The sequence below is a fragment of the Phascolarctos cinereus genome, unplaced genomic scaffold (assembly GCF_003287225.1).
Source record: "Phascolarctos cinereus isolate Bilbo 61053 unplaced genomic scaffold, phaCin_HiC Scaffold_4;HRSCAF=312, whole genome shotgun sequence".
NCBI lineage: Eukaryota > Metazoa > Chordata > Mammalia > Diprotodontia > Phascolarctidae > Phascolarctos > Phascolarctos cinereus.
In genome coordinates this window covers 10,295,880-10,319,996 of record NW_027555847.1, presented here as the reverse complement: position 1 = coordinate 10,319,996, position 24,117 = coordinate 10,295,880, and the positions used below count along the sequence as shown (strand labels likewise).

At 51.1% G+C, this 24,117-nt stretch overlaps 1 protein-coding gene across 1 annotated transcript in view; it reads right to left on the bottom strand.

Annotated features, from left to right (window-relative positions):
* LOC110192921 (protein bicaudal D homolog 2-like) overlaps window positions 1-17,939 on the bottom strand; it is a 91,897-nt gene extending 73,958 nt beyond the window's left edge. Inside the window, 1 exon segment of the mRNA XM_020964380.2 lies at window positions 17,178-17,939. Within this exon segment, the coding sequence (XP_020820039.1) occupies window positions 17,178-17,417 (240 nt within the window). The 5' untranslated portion in view covers window positions 17,418-17,939.
* Window positions 17,940-24,117: the final 6,178 nt, after the last annotated feature.

The following is a 24,117-nucleotide window of genomic DNA, read 5'->3' as shown; positions in this document are numbered from 1 at the left end:
GCATATTTAAAAAAACAAACTCTCTCTGTGGATGTTGTGTATTCTAGACCCCCATGCCCATCTTGGAACATAACACCTTTATACACAGGGACCAGTTTTTAAGTTTCTAGTTTTTGTACTGTGCCTAGCATATAATAGGCACTTAATAAATGCCTGCTGATTTGAATTAAATGTACATCTCTGCAGGAAGAGAAGAGAAAGGAAGGAAGGCTGGATGGAGCAGGAGACTGTTCCTTCCTGGTCTAATTTCTAAAACTGTGCTAACATGGGAAAGGAGGGGAGAAGAACCCCTCTTACACTTTGCTCCCTGTGGTCAAGACTTACCAGGACAAACCAGCCCTGATAGCGCTCATCCAGGCAGGGGAGCTGTGAGATGTGCTGCAGCGTGGTCTTTCAATTGGGACGCAGTCCCATGAGCTGGCCTGTGGGGGATCGGCTAGTAATTGTTTTTGCTAAAAAAGAGACAACGACTGAATTAAACAGCAACGCGGAAAGCATCTGGCCTTTGGCAAAGGTCACAACCAGGCCTCAGCTGCTCCTGATCCCCAGCCATTCTTCATCTCCCAAACACTTGGCAACTCTTCATTTTGGGGTCCTTTGGGGTCCTGAGCCCCACCCAGTACTGCATCTTGACTTGGAAGGGACTTTAGGTTCTGGAGGCCTAAGTCAGTACAGGACAATGTCCAGCATGGACTGGCCTCGATGGACATTTGTTGGTCACCTAAGGACCAGTTTAGCTAAGATTGGACAGGCTCATCACCAGGCAGGCAGAAAGCAATGATCTTTTGACTCAGTAAGAGTCATAAAAGAATCAAAATTCCCATGGGTAGAATGTCCACCCATACCAATGAAACATGGAACCCTGAAATATTAGCTTGTAAGAAGTTAGGGACAACTCAGTGAGTCTTGCACGTAGGGCCACTCCCATGGTCAGGACAGGCTGGATGGGAGCTGCCCCAGGTGAGGACTGCTCAGACATGGGTCTAACCTCAAGGATTCGGCCTTGCATCCTTAAGCTAATTCAACTCAAAAGCACTCTTGTGCACCTGCTATGTGCCAGCTGGGGATACAAGACAAAATGAGACAGTTCCTGCCCTCAAGAAATGCATGTCCCACTGGGAGTGGCCCCCCTCCCCCCGGAATGACGGCAATGTTCTTTCTAGCCAGAGGGCCCCATGGAATGGCAGGGTGGGACAGAGCTGCCATGGCTAGGGAGCAGCAGGGCAGGAAGCAGTGAGAGGGAGCTTCTACCTAGGCAGCCGAAAGGTCAGATGACAAGCGTGAGCAGAACCAGGGGACTCACAGGAGGGCCAAAGCTAAGAGAATGGGCACCAGTGGGAGGTCGGCTGTGAAGCCCAAGCCTGGAGCAGCTGGCAGACCAGAGGCACTGCTTCCTCCCAATGGAAGGGCTATGGCAGCTGGTATCTGCTCTTCCTAGTGCAAGCCAAGGATTCTTGGAACCTCCTTTGTTTCAATGCCAAAGTCACCCACAGAGATGGACTCTAGTTCCAAAGTGGCTGCCCTAGCTGGCCTGTGGTCCCTGCTGACTCCAAATCTATGCTCCCCTGTTTTTCTGCAGAGATTCTGGGTGTGTTCTGAAAAGCCTTGAAAAAGGAACTCTCCTCAGAGGGTGCTAGGGACCAAGTCAGCAGCACCCTCCCCTGCCCATGCAAAAGGGAACTGGGCAGGGAGTGAGGAGACCTGGAGTCCTGGCTCTGCCGGACAGAGGTTATCGGGCAAGTGCCTGTGTCACCTCACTCAGAGGCAGGAGCACTTGGTAAGTGCTGGCCTCAGACACTTACTAGCTGTGTGACCCTGGGCAAGTCACTTAACTCTGGCTCAGTTTCCTCATCTGTAAAATGAACTGGAGAAGGAAATGGCAAATCACTCCAGAGTCTCTGCCAAGAAAACCCCAAATGGAGTGACGGAATCGGACACGACGGAAAAACAATGAAACAAGGCATCCTGGGGACCTGGGTGCAAAAGGAAGCCCCACACAAGCAGCACGGTCCTGTGGCAGGAAGAGCGAGGGCTGTGGAGTCTGAGGTCACGAGGTGCAATCTCAGCTCTGTCACTTACTGATGGGGACCTGAACAAGACAGTCCTCTTCGGCCTCAGTTTCCCCATCTGTAAAAGGGGAATGCTGGACTAGCTCACTCCTGGTCCTGATCTGTATCCCCTGCCTGCTAGCCTTCTGAGGGGTGCTGATCAAGGGAAGGGGCACAGGAAGGCAGGGAGAAGGCAAAGGGGAAAATGCCAAAAAGCCACCAGCAGCAACCTGGGCCTAGATCTGGCAGCCCTGACCTGCCTGGAGCTGGGGAGCCCTGGGAGGTGCTGATCAAGGGAAGGGGCACAGGAAGGCAGGGAGAAGGCAAAGGCGAAAATGTCAAAAAGCCACCAGCAGCTATCTGGGCCTAGACCTGGCAGCCCTGGGAAAGTGAAAAGGAACAGAGCTGGTGAGGTAGCAATAGCTGCTGGGACCTGAAGGAAGAGCCCACTTAAATGAGCCCCGGGAGGCACTTCCCTCCAGATGGCTTCAGGAATTCTCCTGCCAGGCTCCCTAGAGGGACTGCTCCCAGGACTGGTCATTTTAAAAGAGAAATCCTGTATTCCAATCCCAGATCCATCAGCTTCCAGCACTCACCAGCCATGGGACCAACAGCAAACTAACTTCTGAGGCACGTTGTGCTCATCTGTAAAATGGGGCTAGTACCTCCCTTACCTAGGGAGGGGCAGAGCTGCGGCCTGATTTTCCAGACACACAAGCATGCATGCCCTGGCAAATCCAGAGACCAACCACGTGCCTTGTCTGCCATCTCCATAATTAGCCCCAGGAGGGCCACCGGGGCCTGCTCAGCTCCGCCTGGCTGGCAGCCCTCCCCACCCGATCACTGAGGAGGTGCCTTCTCATGTGGGCCCCCAGCTGGGTCCCCAGAGGCCCAGCCCACCAACTGCCCCACAGGTGCTGTCTGGGGGTGGGAGGGGAAGGTGGGTGAAGAGAGGCTGCCCAGTCTATCCCATGGCTGGAAACAATGCCAAGTACCCTTGCCAAGGCCAGGCTGGGGCCACGGGGAGACAGAAAGCACATTTCTATGCCCTTTCACATTCGCAAAGCACTCTGCACGTGCTCTCTTAGTGGCTCCTCACAACAATCCCACAAAGTACCTGCTGTTACTATGCCCATTTTGTAGATTAGGAAACTGAGGCTGAGGTTAATTGCCATACCCACAGTTACATGGCAAGTGCCTGAGGAAGGATTCTAACTTGGGGCTTCCTGACTCCTGTCCAGCACTCTCCATTTGCCTCCGTGCCATTCACTAATCATCTCTCACTGCGTGCCTCACCCACACAGCAATGGCTTACCTAGGCACAACTCAGCACATTTGAGGTCAAAAGGAAATAACTCAGCCCAAGGGTCACTTTCTGCAAATTCAGGAACGTGGGCTGTTAGCCCAAGTCAGCGGCCGCTGGTGGAAAGCGGCCCAGGGACCCCTCATTTCCCAGGAGTACCAAAGAGAGTTAGGTAGAGCTCTTGCTTTGGGGAGCTCAAGAGAGGCTCTCCCCACCATGCTCACCAGCCTTCCCTCTGCTGCGTGCCACAATCTGGGGATGCAGAGCATCCCCAGGAGATGGAGGTTTGGAGAAAGGTTTGTGGGTGGTGGCCTGGGGTCACTGAATTCACAGACCCTTTAGTGGAAGCAAGGAGCTCCAAACCAAGGGTGGCCTGGAGCAGTGGCGGCAGGAGCAAGTCAGAGGCAGCCAGGTCATTTCTGGGTATTTGGGAAGGATGCGAATTTCATCCTGTGCCCACAATCTCAATGACCCCTAGGGAAGAGGACGGACTGGCTGCGTTACTGCCTGGACACCTGCACCCCATCAGTTCAAACTCACTGTCCCTCTACTCACCCCTGTCACCTCCACACTCCAAGTCCTCTTCTCTAAATGAATTCTGCTGCAGCCCCCTCACAATTCTTTCGTAAGGTCTCTTGTGTCCTATGCTGTCACAAGAAAGGTTGGGAAGGAAGGTGTCTGTGGGAGAAAATCTGTCTCTGGAGGAGGAATCTGTGCCCCCCAAACCCTCCTCTTGGGAGGCAGCAGCAGGGCATGAGCCCGAGGTCAGGGGTGGGGGCCCAGGCTCCTTCTTGGCAGAAGGTTTTGCTACATCTACACAGCCACTGACAACACAGAGGAGCCTACGGGAGGGCTAAGAAGGAGAGGCTTGGGTTTCAAAGACAACAAGGCTTCTGATGCTAATCTACTTCAGGAGGTGTAGACAGGGGACTTGCCTCTTGGCACTGGTTTGGCAGAGGGCTCCGCTTACCAAGGCCCAGAGACCTGACTCTGGCATCAGCTCCAAATCTACACCCGTCTGAGCTCTAGAACCATCCCTGCCGCTGGGCTGGGTCACCAGCCGGCCGGAGCAAATGTGCCTCCACTGCCTCAGGCTTACAAATAGCCAGGCTCCCAGGCCACGGCAGCTGGAAACACAAGGAAAATCTGAAGGAAGAGCGTCTCCTCGAATCCTGCTCCCAGGCCAGGCTTCCCGCAAGTGCCTCGTGCCAGGCGGGAAGAAGGGAGTGTTGAGGGCATGGGGATTTTGATCTGGAAAGGGCGCAAGCCCCTCATCTTGCAGGTAGGGACACCAGCCCAGAGGGACTGTGACACACTCAGATCGCTTGAGTTCCCAGGGCCATTTTCATCACAGTACTGCCATAACAGGGCAGCTGATTGGCACAGTGGTTAGAGTACTGGGCCTGGAGGCAGAAAGACCAGGGTTCAGATCTGATCTCAGACACAATGCAAGTCACTTAACCCTTGCCTAAAAGAGAAGGAAATGACCAACCACTCCAGTGTTTTTGCCCAGAAAACCCCCACAGGGTCACAAAGAGTTGGACGTGACTGAGTGACTGAACAACACGGACAGTGTCACCAGCTGGCACGTTCAACCACCCTTACCAAAGCACCAAAGAATCCCAGAGCTCAGAAAGACTCCTGTCCCCTCATAACCTTCCCAAGGTCACATCCAACTTAGTGGCAGAGATGAACCCCACGCCTAGGTCAGCAGCCCCCCAGACGGGGGCACTTTCCATTAGGCTCCCTGGCCTGCCTCCAGCCACAAACAGCCCCCACCCCCACAGGCACCCCGATCCTAATCTAGAGCTCCAGGCCCTCTTACTGCCCCTCCCACACCAACAGTCTGGGGCGGGGGCCGGCCCATCCTTCCTCTTAGCTTAACACAAGTATCAGCTCAGATAGGAACTGGGACTGACTCCAGTCAGCTCACTGATACCAGGAATTTCCAGATGAGGAAACTCCCCTGTACACCAAAGCCCCAGCCCAGAGGCTTTGGGGATGTCTCAGGAGCTACTGCACCATCATGGCTGCCTCTAAATCAACCCAGAACAGAGCCAAGTTCTAGGATTCTGTGAAAGAGAACTTGGCTCACAGACGACCAGCTCTCCCTCCACCTCCGCCTCCACATGTCACCGCTGGCCAGAAGGGGAGACCCAGCTCTCCACACTAGGACTCGGGCCTTTCTGGAAGCCCAGGGCTCCAGGTTGGGGGTCCTCAGGTGAGGGGGTGTCTCTGCCCCCTCCCCTGCTCACAGCACTGCCACGCCTAACAGCCATTCCGTGGCCAGGGTCTGAGCTCAGAATGGGACCCTTCCCCAAGCACAGAAAGGTGACTCCCTCTAACACCACCACATCACAGCAATGATAACAAGGTCTTTGCAAAGGGGAAATCATCTATTCTTATCCACCCATCTACCATTTATTAGAAAAATAGTGCCAAAAGTGATAAAGAAGAAACCCTGATCCCCCCAGCCCCTGCTCCTCCCACTCAACACATCAGGCCCCATGGCCTCAGCCAGAGCCTGAGGATGAGGGGATGGAGGCCTGGCCTGTACAATCCACCATATGCTGGCCCTGGAGTCAGAAGGCCAGGTGTTTGGACTCCTCTTCCCCCACCTCCTGCTTCTGACCTCTGTGTCCTTGGGGAAGTCACCTCCCTTGTTTGGGCCTCAGTTTCCTCTTCTGTAAGATGAGAAGGCTAAGTAGGTGGTCTCCGAGATCCCTTCAGATCTAGCTCTGTAGTGCTGGGGAGTCTGGCCAGTTCTAAATACTAGCGGCCCAAAGAAAACTGGGCTTAAATTGCTGGGTGGGGGAGGAAAGGAGATTGCAATTTTCCCCATCTCAGCGCTGGAGGACAGCAGAGTATTGGTGAACTTCGTGGTTCAAGCACTCTCCAGCCTGGGCCCGAGCGGCTTCGGAAGCCCATCAGATGAATCCAGAGGACATGAGATATTCCCATGAGAACACCCATTGCCTCCTTCCTCCTCACTAGCTCCAAAAAGGTATCTGGAACTTCACTTAAAATGAGGCCAGGAAGAGGCAGGGCTTCCTCCAGCCTTTCCCAGAGGGAAAGCACATCCTCAGGAGCTCCAGGGACCAAACCCCAAACAGCCTCTACTCAGCCTCTGGCTCAGGGCCTTCTCCACCAGAGGAAAGCAGTCTCTGCTTTCAGCTCCTGAAGGGGCACAGGGTGAGGGCCATGAGTGAACTTGGAAGCCTCCAAGTCCAACTGCCTCCTTTTACAGATGAGGAAACTAAGGCCATCCTGGGAGGCTCAGGCTCCCCCAATTTCAGACCCAAGTTTCCTTCCATAGCAGGCTGCCTCTTCTTCCTACCCCTTGAGGTGACCTAAAAAATGCTGGGGGTGAAAAGGGTCTGGATTAGAAAGCTGTGTGACCCTTCTAGGGCTGTATCCCAAAGAGATCATACAAATGGGAAAAGGACCCACATGTCCAAAAATGTTTAGACAGCTCTTTCTGTGGTGGCAAAGAACTAGAAATCAAGGGGGTACCCATCAGTTGGGGAATGGATGAGCAAGTTGTGGTATATGAATGTAATGGAATACTATTGTGCTATAAGAAATGATGAACAAGCTGACTTCAGAAAAACCTGGGAAGACTCGTATGGACTGATGCTGAGTGAAGTGAGCAGAACCAGAAGAATGTTGTACACAGTAACAGCCACGTTGTGTGATGACTGACATTGATAGACTTGGCCCTTCTCAGCAATACAAGGATCTAAGACATCTCCGAAGGCCTCATGATGGAAAATACTATCCACACCCACAGAAAGAACTATGGAGTTTGAATGCAGATCCAAGCATACTACTTGCTATTTTTTCTTTCTCTTCTGTTTTGTTTTCTCTTTCTTGTGGTTCCTAATTCTTCTTTACAACATGACTAATGTTTAATAAGAATGTATATGTAGAGCCTATATCAGACTGAGCACCATCTTGGGGAGGGAGGTGGGGGGGGAGGGGGAGGAAATTTAAAACTCAAAAGCTTATGGAAGTGATTGTTGAAAACTAAAAATAAATTAATTAATTTTTAAAAAAAGAAAAGAAAGCTGTGTGACCCTGGGCCAGTCACATGACCTCCTCTGCCAAGTGAAAGGGGTGGATTCGATGAGCTCTGAGGTCTTTCCAAGCCCACTGCTCATGTTAACACAACAGTTATTTAACTCCAGACACAGGCAGGGCCCTTTGATCGGTGTGGAGTTGGGGAGTTGGCCAGTGCCCGGAGGTGCAATCCTGAGCACTGCTGCATTCTTGGAGGGCCAGAGTCACCAGAGCTGAAAACAGCTCCATTCCAAAGCCTCCTGGCTGGGGACCGAGTGAGGTCAGAGCAGTAAGGGGCTCCCCACCAATGGGAAGAATCCAGATGGCCTAGTCATTGTTTCGCCTCCAAAATGTGAAATACAAAGCAGTGTCTCCATCGAAGATGCTTGGAAGAGGGGGTGTTTGCTCAGTAGAGAAGTCAAGTCCATTTCTTCTAAAATGTCCCCAACTGCCTCCTCCTATTTCAGGATTTTGGCAACATTATCATTATGCCCCAAAGGGTTCCACTGACCAGTGGGCTGGGGTAATGCTAGACTAGCCAATCTCCACTGAAATCCCAGGATTCAAGGAACCTCTGGAACAGACCATGGAGGATGTCGATCTTAACAGAGGCCACATCCTGTACGAAGAGATCTCTATCCTTAAAGGCTCTGTTGCAGTGCTCATCACAACAGCCTGCCCACGCTTTCCCTTCCCGGAGGCTCTTACCCATCTCTCTATGAATCCCCCACCTCGTGGGCTGGGGAACCTTCCTCCAAATCCATAAACACTGCGTGGATGCTGTGCGGCAATGAGCTGACCCACTGGCTGTCTCATGGCCCCCATGCCCTGGCCTCTGTCTCCCAGAAGATCTCCTTGCCATCAGAGCTGCCAGTGGGCAGCTACAAACTGCCCAGGGTAGCCTGAGCCAGATGCTAACCTAATTGGGAAGACATTTAACAAAACAAACAATAATACAATATGTTGAACACTGACGATGTCAATATGTGGTTTTTTAAGTCACTCTGCAGCTCCCAGGGACCCTTATGTACAGACCTGTTCATGGCCCCCATTTCAGGTGAGTTTGGCACCACTTTAAAAGGGGCTGGGCTTGTAGCCAGTACTCCATTCACTAATCACATTGCCTTAGAAATTAAACAAAATGACCATGCTAAAAATATTGTTTATCATGACAGTTTAAAAACCGTTTCCCCTTTCCACTGGAGAGATTCTTTTCGTTCTTATCACTATTCTGGGAGGCCCTGGAAAGCTTGGAGTCAGAGGACTGGAGTCCAAATTTGGACCCTTGTCGGTGTCACTACTGGGGAACCAAGGACTTCACTCTTCTGGGCCTCGTTTTCCCAATCTGTAAAGTCGGGGGGGGGGGTAGGCCCAGAGGCGTCTCCTAAGGCTCGCTGAGGCCTGTCACCTTCCAACAGACTGTTACACCTCGAGGGCCAAAGTGAGTGTGGGCGTCCTCAGCCCAGTCCGGTAATCAGATTTTAACAAGGCCAATCAGGATGACTAAATCTGGAAACCTGAAACTAGAGACCAGGATTCCAAGGCTGAATGAATAACAAACCAAGTGTGGAGGCCACACCAGCTCTGCCAAGATGCCCTGGCAGGCACCCCTCATTCCTAAGCCTCAGGCCTCCCAGAGCGAGGAGGGCCACGCCAAGCGACAGGTTTGGTGCCGTGCTTGGCGTGCTGGGCATGCCTCTGAAGGAGACGGCTGTCATTCCCACCACAACAGCAGAAGAGAATTCTCGCATTGTGAACTCAGGTTACTACAGAGACAGTTAGCTGGGATCCAAATTCCAGGTCCTTCAACCCCACCCTTGTCTGAGAGAAGATGGTCTGGTAGCTGAATCTTAGCCCTTCAACGGCTGCCCAGTGCCCCCTATGAACCCAAAGGCTGCCTCCTCTCAGACTAGTGTTCTGCTTGTGCTCTGGGCATTTTCTATAGCAAGGCCCTGTGCTGTAATGGGAAGAGCACTGAGTTGGGACCCGAGTTCAAATCCCAGCTCAGCTACTTACTAACTGTGTGACTTTAGGTTAGTCATTTCCCCATTGTGGGCCTCAGTTTTATTCATCTGTAAAATGGGGCAATGGGGTTGGAGAGAGAGATTAATTGGCTCTGAGGGCATTTCCAGCTCCACATCTACAATTCTATGGCTCAAAAAACCCAAAAGCCTCCCAGTAACTAACCTTCAGGTAAGAAGCGAGAGCTGGACGTTTCTCTGCCCACAGAGGGTAGACAACTCAAAGTCACCCACTCGTGCTGCCATCTGGGGATTCCAGCCTTGGGAGGCAGGCCAGCAGGCTGGGGGAGGATGGGCCACCTGGACCAGAGGTGGGTTCCAGGATGGCCCTTTGCTGCAGGCATCCTATCAGCTCAGCTGCCTTCTCAGGCCCTTCCAGCTTTCACATCCTGTGACTCATTCCCCACTCTGCCCCTCCTGGTCGGTTGAGCCTCTAGAAGCTGAGACATCAGCGGGGAAGGAGGCTGGCAGGCAGAGTACGGGGCCAAGTCCATGTCAAGTTCCAGACCTCTCTTCCCCCCCCCCCCGTTCTAGCTCTAATGGCAGGTTCCCGTCCAAGTTTCCACTGAGCCCCGAGCCAGGGAGGGGCTTGCCACAGAACACATCCTTCCCAGGCAGAATCTCTTTAGTAACATCACCAAACCAGGCTCCCTGAGCAGAAAGGGGACAGAACAGGGCTACACTGAGATCCTGAAATCACCACTGGCAAAGCAAAGCAGCCTGGTGTAAATCCCACCTAATAATAACAGATGAGGGAAGGCAGCAGCAATGGGGTGGGGAGAGGGAGGGGCAAACAGCCCTGGGAGGGAGGGACCATCAGTATTTGTAAGCCCATTTTTACAGATTAGGAAACTTGATGCTCAGAGAGGTTGGGTCACACAGCTATGAGCTTCAGCAGTGGGATTTAAAGCCAAACCAGGACTTCTCATCCCCAAGTCCAGCCTTCTAGCCACATCACGAGCATTAGGTGAGGCGGGGACAGAGGTCAGGGCAGCGCCACCTCCAGCACCCACAGGTATTAATGAGCTGCCTCTCACACTGCTGGGGCCGGGGTAGGATTCCCTCCCTCTGTTCTCAGAAGCAAATAAATCATGGAATAAAGAAATAAATTACATAACAAAAAGAAGCCAGAGACTGTAATAACATCCCCACCACCTCCAGCCTCTCCTCCTCCCATCAGCATGTTCCTCACAACAAACACAGAAAGGTGGAGAGCACAGGCATTGGTATACCCATTCTACAGATGAGAAAAGGCTCAAAGATATTGTGATTTGGGCAAGATCACGCAGGCAGCAGAAACAGAACTCCAAAGCCTGGTCGTGGCCAACAGCCAACATACGCCCAGCAGGTGACAGTTTGCAAAGCACTGTATGTCTATCGGATCACACCAGTCCTGCAAGGTAGGTTCAGCAGAATTGCTATCAAACGCATTTTACAGACAGGTAAACAGGCTACGAAGTGAAGAAATTTGCCCAAGGTCATGCACTGAAGAGAAATCTGACCCCCAGCTCTGCCAAGGATTCAAGATGTGGCCCCTGTCTGTCACCTCTTTAGGCTAGTCTCCCCACACTTAAGAGATGGCGGGGGTGGGGCATGAGCTTCTGGGCCTCCCAACCTGTGTTTTTACAGCCGATGGCACAATTGTACTTGCCTCCTCTCAGACAGGTAGCTGTGCTGCATTTAACCACAGTGGGGTAAATCAAGGGTGACTTCAAGGGCCTGTGAGAGCCCCCTCGGACTCCTCACGGCTCCGTTATGGAAGAGAACGGACTGGGAGTCAAGACCTGGACTTCAGGCTGCCAGGGCCCTGGACAAGGTCCTTCCCCTGGGCAATTCTGACCCGTGAAATGAGAACAATATACACACTGCCTCCCACGCAAGGAGCTTATAAAGCAATTGCTTTGTACATCCTAACACATTAATTATATGTGAGCTCCAACTTTCGTTGGGATCCCCCTCCTACAGTCAAGTTAGTCCCCCATGGTGGGGCAGAGGATAAAAGTACTGGACCTGGAGTCAGGGAAACCTGAGTTCAAATCCCACCCCAGATGCTTAGTAGAGCTGGGTGACCCCAGATAAGTCTTTTAACCTCTGTCTGCCTCAGTTTCTTCATCTGTAAAATGGGGATAATAACTACTTTCCTCTCAGACTTGTGGGGATCAAATGAGGTGATATTCGTAAAGCCCTCTGCAAACTGTAAGGCACCTTATAGATACAAGCTGTTATTATCAGAAAGGACAAGGCATGAGGAGGGGTGGGATAACGTAAAGCCTGTGTAGGTATTTTAGGTGTTCACTGTTTTGAAACATAGACATTCATACCTGAGGAAGAACTGGCCTTGCCCTCCAGTGCTTGCTGGGTGGACAGATGAATCGCTCCAGTCTGCAAAACATTCGGGAATCTTCACTCCAAAGTGACTCAACTTTCTCTTTGACCCAGGAGCTTGTAGGCCACACGTGGGCCAAAGAAAGAGACAAAAGTACATGCATACAAAATACTAATAGTGGCCCCCCCCTTTTTTTATAGTAGCAAAGACTGGGCATCAAATGGGTACTCAGGAATTGCAGGTGGCTAAAAGAAATGAGGACATGTGAACATAAAAGAAATATTCTTGGGCTGTAAGAAATGGAAATGAAGAATCCAGAGAAACCTGGGAAGAATTGTATGAACCGATGCGGGGTGAAATAGGCAGAGGTGGGAAAACACAGATGATGATGACGATGCCAGAAAGTAAAACAACAAAGATTTCCCAGCTCTGATCAATGCAGTGAGCACAGCAGGAGCTTCACAAATCCTTGGCTAGCGACCAATTCTGACTTCAGCACCAGCGTGCTGCTGACACTCACCGGCCAGGGCTCTACAGACAGGTGGTGGAAGAGGGGGGCAGAACACAGCAAACATGTTCAGACACAAGCCATGTGTTGACTTATTTTGTGTGCTCAAACTTGTTACCTTGTGTAACAAGTTTCTATTGGGAGAGGGGGAAGGAGATGCAATGGGAAACTGTCATTTTTTTAAAGAGTATCAATAAACCTTTTTTTTTTAAATAAGTAAAAAAAAAGTATGACCTTTTCTGGTGAGGGGACAACTTAGCCCCCTGCTGGGAAGAAAAACCAGGTTAGATACCTGTCTCCTCAGTCACCTCTCTGAGGACAATGACTTTCAAATGAAGGAGACGGCTGTCATTCCCACCACGACAGCAGAAGAGAATTCTCGCATTGTGAACTCAGGTTACTACAGAGACAGGGAGTTTATGAGTTCAGTGGAGCTCAGCGTAGGATGAGGTTCAGGGGAAAGCCTGAAAACCTGACCAGATGTGGGGAGGGTGGGTTTCTTAGCAGCTGTGTGCAGCCAGGAGCCAGAGGAGTGAGGGGCCCACCATCCTCAGCCCTGGTCAGCCACATCTGGAGGTTCCCAAGGAACTTTTCTAGGATGATCAGCTGAATGAATTCAGAAAGTTGGCTGGGCGAGGGGGCGCGGAGTGGGAAAGACAAGTCAAGCTATCTTCAAGTGGCTGAAGGGCAGTCATACTGAAGAGGGTGGTCTTACTCTGCAACAAAAACTGGAAGTTAGAGGAGGGCATATTTCCGATCAATTCAATTAAATAGACAAGCATTGATCAGACATCACCTGTGTGCCAGGCTTGTGAACTACAGAGCCATAAGGGGGTTGGTCCCTGCCCTCAAGGAGCTGACATTCCAATGGCAGGGGCTCACAGATACAAAGTGAGATAGGGCACTAATACTCCCATTTTACAGGTGAGGAAGCCGAGGCTCAGAGAGCCCGCCCCAATATGAGGCAGCACATCAGAACTGGCCCCAGACTGCATGGGCACGCCTTGCAAGGCAGTGAGTTCTCTGTCATTGGCAGCATTCAAGCAAAGGCTGGGCGATCAAAGGGTCATAAACGGAGATCTGGAAGACGCCTCTCACTTTCCAGAGGAGGAAGCTGGAGTCCAGGGAGAGTTAGCAAGTTGGCCCCAGTTCCCACAGGCAGATGAGAAGCCATGCCCTCAGCCTCTAGAGCCCATGCTCTTTCCAGTCCCACGGCACCTTGCTCAGATGAATGCTCCTCCGCCAGGGACATTCTAATAAAAGGCAGGACAGGAGGGGGAGGTGGGAAGAGATGCCCTCAAAGGCCCCTTCTGCCATCTCACTCCAGTATACAAAGACTAAAAATAGAGAGGGAATAAACACTGGGCAGAACCGGCATTGAGAAAATGGCCCGCTATATCAGATTGTACACTGCCAGGGAGTGGGGTGGGGGGTGAATAAGAGGGAGGGGGAGAAAATTTAAAACTCAAAATCTTATGGAAGTGAATGTTGAAAATTAAAAATAAATTAATTAATTATAAAAAATAAATAAAGAAAATGGCCAGTTATTGTGCTGAGGGCTTGCTCAGCACGGTCTAGGCACTAGGAGGTGAGGGAATAAGAGGACAAAGGAGAAGTCCAGTTCCTCCAGTGTTTGGGATGACCCGAGTGCACACCCGGCCATAGCAAACCCAAGGCAGTATAAAGGCCAGGGCTAAGTTGGGTGGCCCAGGTCACAAATTCTGTGAGCTTTGGAGATGGACGGGTGAAGGCCCTGGCTGGGCCCTGAAGCCCAGAGGAGGAAACGCAGGCAAGTGTCATCATCCAAAGGAGGACTGACAGCTCAAAGGCCAGTGAGGAGACTGCCCGAGGACTGATCAGCAGAAATCCCTCACAGCCAAGCAGGGCTCAGACACACTTCGGGGAACAGCCAGGGCAGGGGTTCTGAGCAATCAAATAATAACAACAAGAAGCATGTGTCTATCACTTTAAAGCTTGGAAAGTGCCTTATTATCTCCTTTGATCCTCATAACAACCATGGGAAGGAGGTGCCACGATTATCCCGTTTTATGGGTGAAGAAACTAAGGCAGACAGAGGGTGAGCGTCTAGCCCAGGTTCACAGGGCTGGCAAATATTCAAGGCCAGATCTGGACTCAGATGTTCCTGACTCTGGGTGGGGAGTTTGGTCCATGGTCACCTAACAAGTATTGCAGGATGACTTAACTCCAAATCAAGCCTAGAACTATCAGTAGAACTCCCAGCAGGATTCCAGAAAGGCCCCAAAGTCTCCTTCCCCCAGAGAGCTCAGTTCTTCACGTGACACATCTACTCCTTATCTTTGAAATCCAGATGAGATGAATCAGTGGCTCAGAAATGCAAGCATTCCAGAGAATGGAAATGCCTTAACAAATACTTGTTGCCTGACTGAGAAATTCAGTATAAATGAGCCTCCACACTCTTCCCCTTCTAAGAAACCTTCTTCTAGATCAGCTACAAAAAAGCGAGATGGGAGGCAGAATCGGACAAGAATAGAAAGGAATTGTGAGGAATTTTCTTGCAATTTCTTCTTCCATCATAGTGAAAGCTCTTCAGATTTTTTGCTTTTCTTTGTATTCCCAGAGCTTAGCACAGGGCCTGACATTTAGTAAAGATTTAATAAGTGCTGTATAATTGAAAAATACTCTTAGGGGGAGGAGGTGGGATGAAAAGGAAATAAATGCTCATTAACTGAAAAAGAATTTTAAAAAACAAACTAAATTAATAAAGTGAATGTGTTTACAAGTAAAAAAAAAATAACCATGTCAAAAAGCCAGGCCGAGAGGTTTAGGGCCCTCAGATTCTCCACAAGCATACTTTGTGAGATAAAGGCACTGAGTAAGTAGTGGGTAGAGAGGAAGACCTAGTCCCATCTATGACATAGCCTCTAGGTACATAGATGGTGATGACCTTCGTTAAGAGGGAGTTTTGTTTTTTTAATCTGGGAATTCCTTATCAATACTTTCTCTGTGACTTGTCATTTCCTTGGTATGGGAGTTCTCAGAGATGAGAACCCCTTCTAACCAAGCTGGACAGCATCAACTCTGCAGTTTCTTAGTGCCTGCAGAGCTGAGATGTTAAGGCACTAGCCTTAAGACAGCCATTATGGGGAAGCAGGATTTGAATCCACATCTTCCTGACTCCAAAGGCAGCAACTCCACTAACACCAAATTGATTTACTATATTATATATAATACAATATATTTCTTATATAAAATATGATGTATTATATAATATATATTTATTATACATGATATGATATATAATATATATTTATTATATATATATAAATATGATATATTATTGTTTAAATAGCACTTTAAATACATTATCTCATTTGGTCTTCAAGAGAATTTGTTATTCCCATTTCACAGAAGAAGAAACTGAGGTTCAGAAAGGCTAAAAGAGACTCCTAGTAGAACACTGCTAGTGTCAGAGACAGTATCAGAACCCAGGCCTCCAGAACGCTTCTCAATCACATAAGACTGCCTCTCTCAATTTGATTTCAGTAGCCTTCTCTGGGCCTCCACGGAGGATCAGTCACCAAGTAGTGCTGGGGTTTCCCTCCACTGACCCTCCCTCTGGGAGGGTTTCCCAGACACCCTGCACAGATTCCCCCTTCTACGGTCACTTTGCTGTCAGGTTCCTCTGACTCCTCCCCCACTAGCACGTTGAAAAGGGGGAGGGCACCAATACAGAGCTTGAATAAGTCAGGGAGAGGCTTCCCAGGAAGACGGACACCTGAGGTGGGGGTGGAGGTTCTGCCTCTCCCCTTCTTCCCAAATGAATCTGCTCTAAGCACCAGATCTCCTAGTCCCCCCCAACACACATCTTCACTGTCCCAGGTTCCTCAAGGGGGCTTTAAGCTGTTGGGTAGAGCCCAGGCATTACATTATATTACATTACATTACATTACACAACCAATTAAGTGACCTATGCCTGACTCTACTGAGGATGCAGGATACTCCAGTGATGGCTTTCCATACATAAATGCTCCTAAAGACCATCCTTTGTCCACTTTCTGTAGATTTCCCTAGACAGCTGGGCCAGCACATCTATCTGGAAAGAGGGAAGTCTGGCCTAAAGTGCCCGCTAGAACCCATTTCCTGTATTTTCAGCCTCTGCGTATGATTGGCATTCGAGATGCTGCTGCTGGGATGGATCGATCTCGATTGATCTTCCCCCCACACACACAGAGCAGTTTTTCCCAAGCAAATCCTGATATCCCGGGAGGTGATTCAGCCACTGCCTTCCTGGGGGCCAAGACCCCAGCCAAGAAAATGCTCCAGTGCAGAGGCAGATCTATACCAGCCAGGTACCCCTCGCAGACAGGGTCCAGCTCCCGAGTCCAGACCCACCTACCTACCATCAGCACACAGGGTCACACACAAAGGCCATGACAGCTGCTGAGGAAGGCGGGGGACCTTGTGCTACCTAACCTCCATTCCGCCAGGGGCTCGCTCCACTAGGTCCTGCCAAACAGAGTTTTGCCCCTTCCCCCTCGCCAGCTTAAGGCCCTTCCCTTTACCTCCTACTCATTAATCTCTCCACAGGCAAGCTTGTTTTGGGCTTGCCGTTAAGGGCTTCGACACGGCCCGGACGAGCCATGCCGGTATGGAGGGTGCCACGGGCCGACCCATCGCACCCCGGCGATGATCTCCCAGGATCCTCCCAGGCCAAGAAATAGCCGGGAAGGGGCAACTGGAGGGTGGGGAGGCTATAGGGCAGGGTCAACGACCCTAATTAGGCAGCCCCAGCCCAGGCTCCCTTCCCCCGGGGAAGGGGCAGGCGGCGCCGCAATGCTGCAGGACCCCCCCCCCGCGGCGTGCAGCCTGACAGGCCGGGAGGGAGGGAGGGAGGGCTGGCCCGGCGGCGGGCCCGGCAGGGCTCACTCACCTCCTTCAGCTGCTCCATCTCGCTGCGGATGGTCTCATACTCCAGCTCCAGCTCCTCGTACTGCAGCTTCAGCTGCTGCTTCTCCTCCAGCACCACGAGCCCGTACTCGGCCGCCTGGATCTTCTCGCGGGTGGTCTCGCCCAGCTCATGGAAGAGCCGCTTGACCTCAGCCCGCAGCCACTCGGGCTGCGACTCCATCACCAGCTTGGTGTACTCCTCCTCTTCCATGGCCCCCGCCATGGTCCGGAGCCGCGGCGGCTGAGTGCGGAGGGGTGTGGGGTGCGGGCTGCGGGGGCGGACAAGGGGAGGACCTAGCTGCGCTGCGCCGGGCGGCGCCGGGAGACTGCCTGCCTGCCTGCCCGCTGGGCAGCCCTCAGCGGCAGCAGCGACGGCGGCCGTCCATGCCGGCCTCCCGCGGCTCGCGGCAGAGGGGGCTCCCAGCTAGCTTCGCCTCGGATCGGGGCTGGAGGAGCCCTCACACCATGCTGTCCCTGTCGCTGTCGCCGCCGCCGCCCGTCGGCCTCCTCGGGCCCTGGCCCTACCCTGGCTCTGCTCCGGCTTCGAGCGCCGGACCTTGGGGACCTCCTTCACCGCGAACGCCGCCTCCGCCGCCTCCGCTGCCGCGTCTGCCCAGAGGGAGCGTCGGGCCGCCGGTCCCGCCCCAAGCGCAGCGAGGCGAGGCGAGGCGCTGCGAAGAGCTAGGCTAGGCTTGCAGTCCTCTCCCGTCCCCGGCCGGCCTCGGGAACTACAAGGCCCAGGAGGCTCACTCGGCCCCGCCCAGGCCCTCCCCTCCCCCCTCCTAGACGCCCGCCCCTTTCCTTGGGCCGACCCCCGGCCCGCCGCGCTCTATTGGTCCCCGAGAACATCGAGGAAGAACGCCGATCTCCTTCGGAACGCCGGCACGCTTTACGTCACAGAAGGCTAGCCGCACCCGCACGATACATTGTATCCCGACCCGCTTCCCGCTTCCGGTCTGGAGAGCCTGGCCGGCCCGAGCCGGGTACTCGCAGCTGTTGGCCTTTTTTGAAAGGAAAGGAAGGCGGGACGGGAGGGGACACGCCCCTGCTGTCTAGTGATTGACCGCTGACGTGGCTCCTATGTCTGCCCTGCATCCAGTAGTGTCGGAGCTCCGGGAGTAACGGTCCGAAAACGCCCCTGGGGCGGGCTGCCGGGGGGCAGGGTAGACGGGACGCGCCTTCTGTCAGGCACGCCGGCCTGCTGCTCGAGGCCCACCTGGAGGATGGGAGCGCATGCTCTGCGCACCTGCGTGTGGCTAGTCTAGTGTAGGTGCCCGGGGTCCTGGCCCGGGACGCTAGGAGCATCCTGCAGGGAGCGACCTGTGCGACCGTCATTTCACCTCCATGAGCCAAGTTACCTCATCTGTAAATGGGATGGCAGCTCCACCTTGCAAGGTGTCGGTAACCATAGGCTCGTTTAACAGATGAGGAAACTGAGGTTCAATTCAAACCCAGTGTAAGTAGCGGGACCAAGATTTGAATCCAGATGTATACATACGTGCACATGTGTATATATGTATGTGTATATACACGTATGTATGTGTGTACAATACATGTATTGTAAGTGAAAACAGCAAAGCTCTTGCTGTATGCTGTACACCTGCACTCTTACTGTCCGCTTTCCACTTCTGACTGCCTTCGGGACCTGAAGTCAATTAGTCCAGAGCACTTGTTAAACACCTGCCGACACACACAAGTTAAACCAACAGGCCTTGATTAAGCCTCTCTATCTATGTACCGGGAGCTGTGCTGTGGATTCCAAGAAAGGCAAAAGGAAAACCAAAAACCCACCGTGGTCTCCTCCAGAGCTCATAGTCTGATGAGGGAAACAGGCAGACGACCTGTACATTCACGAGGCCTCAGTTGGGTGGAGGACAAGGGGAAGGCAGTTGGGGAAACCAGAGGAGCCTCTTCTATAAAATGAGGAGTTAGAGTTACAAGTGACTGCGAAGGTCCCGATGTTCTAAAGCCTCTGAATTCCAAAGGGGACCCTGCCCCCAAGTCCTGCCACAACCATGGCTTTTACTCTACCAAGACTTGCCTTGGCTTCCATTTTTATCCGGTTCTTCCACCTTGTTTCTACTCAAGCCAAGTCCTTGAACAACCCTTGTCCATGTGTTTCTGTCTATCTCCTCCTTTATAGTCAGAGACAAAAGCCCATCATGGGCTCTATCTAGCACAGCTTTGTCCTGCTACCCCAGCCTCAACCATCCCCATTGCCCTTCTTCCATTACTCCTTCCCTTCTGAATGCCCAGCAGGGTTACCACCAGCACTGAAATTCTCGAGAAGCCCCTACAAGGCTCTAGAGTTCATCATGGAAATGACCCAACCAAGAATCACAACTCTACAAAATTATTAAGCCTTTGGAACTTTGATGATGACTCCTTGGTAGGTGTGAACACCATCATAGGTACAATCAGCAAGCCTGCAGGCGCCAAGCACTGGCCTAGACTGAGGGGCTGAGACAAAAATGAGTGTCCCTCATCAAGGATCTCCCATAGGACCATAGATTTGGTCCTTAGGCCCCATCTAGTCTAAAGATGTTGAGCAACTTTTCCAAGGTCGCATGGATGACAGAGAGAGGATTCGGTCCAAGGCCCTCTGGACTGCCTCAGGACGAACACATCATCCTCTCCATATCACCCTGCTTCTTCATACTAGATGATGACATTTGGAAAGCTCCCACCACTCCCTTTTATGACCTGGGACAGGGCAGTGCCAGGAAACCTCCAGTAGACCGGGCCTGGCAGCCTTTTCCCAGAAGAAAGGATAATTTGAAGACACATTTCATCAGTTCACTGTGTTAAGAGCTCAGTGATCCCCACAGCTCCCAGGGTTCCTTGGGATTCTGAGACCTGTAAACCCCAGGCAATAAGGGTGCCTTTGCTAGAGTCAGATGACAATACTTGTGTCTACACTGACACAGGACTGGAACTGTTGACGTGAGACTCAGAGAGACAAATCTGTTTGAAGAGAAGGCTAGAGCCCTTATAAGTGGAGCCCTCTGCCAAACCAGTGCCAAGATGCAGCTTCCCCTGCCTATACTTCCTGAAATAGATTGGCATCAGGAACCTTGTCTTTGAAACCCAAGCCTCCCCTTCTTACCCCTCCCACAGGCTCCTCTCTGTTGTGTAGTTATTGTGTGGATGTAGCAAAACCATGTTACAAAAAAACCAGCTTGGCTTCCCCACACCCCTGACCTTGGGCTTATGGTCTACCAATCCTGACTCTCTTGTCTACACCTTCTATTGTAGATCGGCATCAGGAGCTCTTGCTATCTCGGAAACTGAAGTCCTCCCCAGGCTCCTCTTTATCGATAGCAGTTGTGCTGATGTGGCAAAACCCCCCCATGACAAAACATAACAGTTTCCCACCTGCCCTGGCTTTGGCCTCACTCCTTGCTGCTGCTACCACCTGAGAGAGAGAGGAAGGGAAGGGGGAGCATGGATTCCTCTCCCCCCACCCTGGCCCACTCAGGCTTTCTCCCATAGTTTCCTGCCTTTCCTGCCTTATCTACCTACCTATTTTAGGCTCATGTTCCCCTTCCCCCAGTGCTAAATGCCCCACACAGGAGACCTTGTGAAAGAATGTTTTGAGGAGGTAAAAGAGAAGAATTGGAAAGAAAAGGCCTCTCTAGCTGGGCTGTTGGAGGAATGGCAATTGGACAGGTCTAGAGAAGCCGGGAATAGGAATCAGAAGGAGGGAGGGGATGATGAATTTGCTTTATACATCTTCAGCTGGAGGTAAGCTGGAGCCCCTAGAGGGAAAAGGATCTGAAGAGTCTAGTGGACTAGCAGCTCAGAAGTCATCAAGGGATATGGTTGTATAGCATTATGCAAGTACAGCTCTGTGCATTGAGGGTCTTCATTTAAAATAAGGTTGGGGGGGTCAGCGAGGTGGCACAGTGGATAGACCTCCCTGAAGTCAGGAGGACCTGAGTTCAAATCCAGCTTCAGACCAAACACTTGCCACTTACTAGCTGTGTGACCCAGGGCAAGTCACTTAACCCCAATTTCCTAAAAATAAAATAAATAAAAATAAAATGAAATAGGTTGGGTCGGTGTTTTCCTATGTTCCTTTGTCATCATTCATAGCCTGCTGCTGGCTACCTCCCCTGCCCCCATCTCCGTGGCCGGAGCTGCTGCAGAGTCAGAGGTGTGGTCACATAACATGAAGTATCATTGCTTGTATCCTTTCTTTGGGGTGCTATGTGCTGGGTCCCCAAAGCAGTCCATGGTATGGCTGTGGATGGACGCCTGCACAGAGCCTTTATCACTGGGGACCACAGACCTATCACACAAGCTCCTAGTTGCTTCTCTAAGAAGTGAAAAACAGAACAAATACAGAAGGGGACAGAAAGGAACTCTGGGCCACTGTAAGCTATTTATTCTCACTTATTAGATGTGTGACCCTGGGCAAGTCACTTAACCCTGTTTGCCTCAGTTTCCTCATCTGTAAAATGAGTTGGAGAAGGAAATGGCAAGCCACTCCAGTATCTCTGCCAAGAAAACCCCAAATGGGGCCACAACGTGTCAGACACAACTGAAAAATGAACAACAAATTCTCCCTCTTAAAGGTTGGGCCAGTTTCACATTCATGTGGTAGTGCTAATTACAACACTAACTGTCCAAATATGCAGCAGCTAGGTATCACAGTGGGTAGAGCATTGGGCCTGGACTTGGGAAGACCTGACTTCTAAACTGATCTCTTTGATACTTTCTAACCAAGTGGCCCTGGGCAAGTCACTTAGCCTCTGCCTCATTCCCTCATATGTAAAATGGCGATCATGATAATGTTTAACCTCCCAAGTTGTGAGACTCAGATGAGAAAATATTTGTAAAGTGCTTGGCACGCAGAAGACACTCTACAAATGTTAGCTATTGTTAAATATGGTTTTATTTTTTCTGGTCCAAATGCACTCAGAGATTTTGGTGTTCGTCTCTGGTGGGAGGCCTCGGCTGTGGCCTGTTGTCCCCCCTAGCCCACTGTTAACCTCATTCTGTTATTCAAAGTGATAGATCTTATCCCTGAAGTGCTGGTGTATCTGTGGAACTGGCAATGTCCAGCTCAGTGACAGCTCCTTGGAGACAGAAGCAGCTGCCCTGGCAGTTGGCACTGACTGGCACATCGTTGGGAACAATTTCAAGGCTTTCAAAATATGATGGAGGCCAAAGCTGACTCACTATTCCCAAGCTGGGGTTGGGAGGGAGGAGGAGTTTCTAGCACAGATGCATCACTACCCATGACCTCTGGCTTCTGGGGTCCCGTGCCATCTGTCACAAACACACCTAGGAGAAGGGGGCAGAGCCCCACAGGTGTTGCCAGGGACAGGAGTCACTGATGATGTGACATGGTGTCATCACTGCCCAACCCAGTGATGTGTGCAGGGCCTTGAGACTGCCATGGGCTTATAGAATTACACACAGTATGACACTTACACTGGGGACCCATACAACACAGGAGAACACCAATGTGGACTCACAAGGAGCCGGTCAGGCAGCTTGGCTTGCTTTACTCATCTTCCTGTCCTGGTGCTAGACACACCAGTCTGGAACCTGGGGCTCGCTCTGCCTTATACTGGGCTAGGAGGCAACCCAAGTGATTGAGAGCAATGAATAGCCTCATCAGAGTCAAGGCCACGGCTTCTGCCTTTCTGCCTCAGATTAATTTCTTGGCTTTCATGATCATTGCAGGAATATGGGTGGGACTAGGAGATCTTAGAGCCAGAGCCAATCACTTCCCAGTGCACCAAGCAGATTTCTGCAGCAGGCGAAGCTGGAAATTCAATTCAGAATAGTAAACAACTGGGCTAGAGTTGGGGGAGGGGGTGTAAACCAGGCAGAACACCACGATTTTCTAGAGTCTCCTGGGAATTCTTGAGTATTAGGTCAGACTCCAGCCAGAGCCAGCTTAGGGCTGTTTGGACGATGAGGCACGAATCCTTCACTACTGGTCACAATGTCCTCCTCCTGCTTCTCATGCTCGGGCCTAATTTACTGATGCTTTCTGATTCTGTCCTCTGTGGTATCCTCACCCATCCCCGTAGGGCTCCTAACCAGTCAAGAGATTCTGTAGGTAAAAATCCTGAAAAATCGTTTTATGGCTATCTTTTGTTTTAACATCACCTAGACTTTCCTGTGTTTCTCTTCTTCCCCACTTGCAGAGATATTTTTTATAGCAAAGAATTTTTTTAAGAAAAAATTTCCGGGGGCAGCTAGGTGGTACAGTGGATAGAGCACTGGCCCTGGAGTCAGGAGGACCTGAGTTCAAATCCAGCCTCAGGCACATAACCCTCATTAGCTGTGTGACCCTGGGCAAGTCACTTAACCCCAACTGCCTTAACAACAACAACAACAAAAATTCTGAAAAAGCAATCAAAAAAGCAAATAATTTTTAAAAATCTGATGTTCTGCACCCATTGTCCCATGATCCCTGGGGGGGGGGGGTGAGGCTTGAAGGTGTTTTCTCCCATGTCTTCTTGGAGGCCAAGCTAGTTCTTTATGACTTCGCAACATTCATGTTTCAATTTCTTTGTGGTTTTTGTTCTTTCCATAGATATTGTTGTAGTGATTGTATATATTTGATTGTATATATTGTTTTCCTAGCTCTGCTGACTTCATTTTGCATCATTTGATGTAAGTTTCTTTCTTGCTTTTAGTTTTTTTTAAATGTTCTTAAACATTTATTCATTTATTTATTTTTGGTTACATTTGAGTTCTTAGTTGTCTCCCTTCCTTCCTCCCAACTCATCACTAGGGAAGGCCAGCATCACACACACACACACATACACACACACACACACACACACATACACACACACACACATACACACACATACACACACACACACACACAAAACTATATAATACATCCTTCCATATATCAGTTCTTTCTCCGAAGGTGGATTGCATTTTTCTTCATA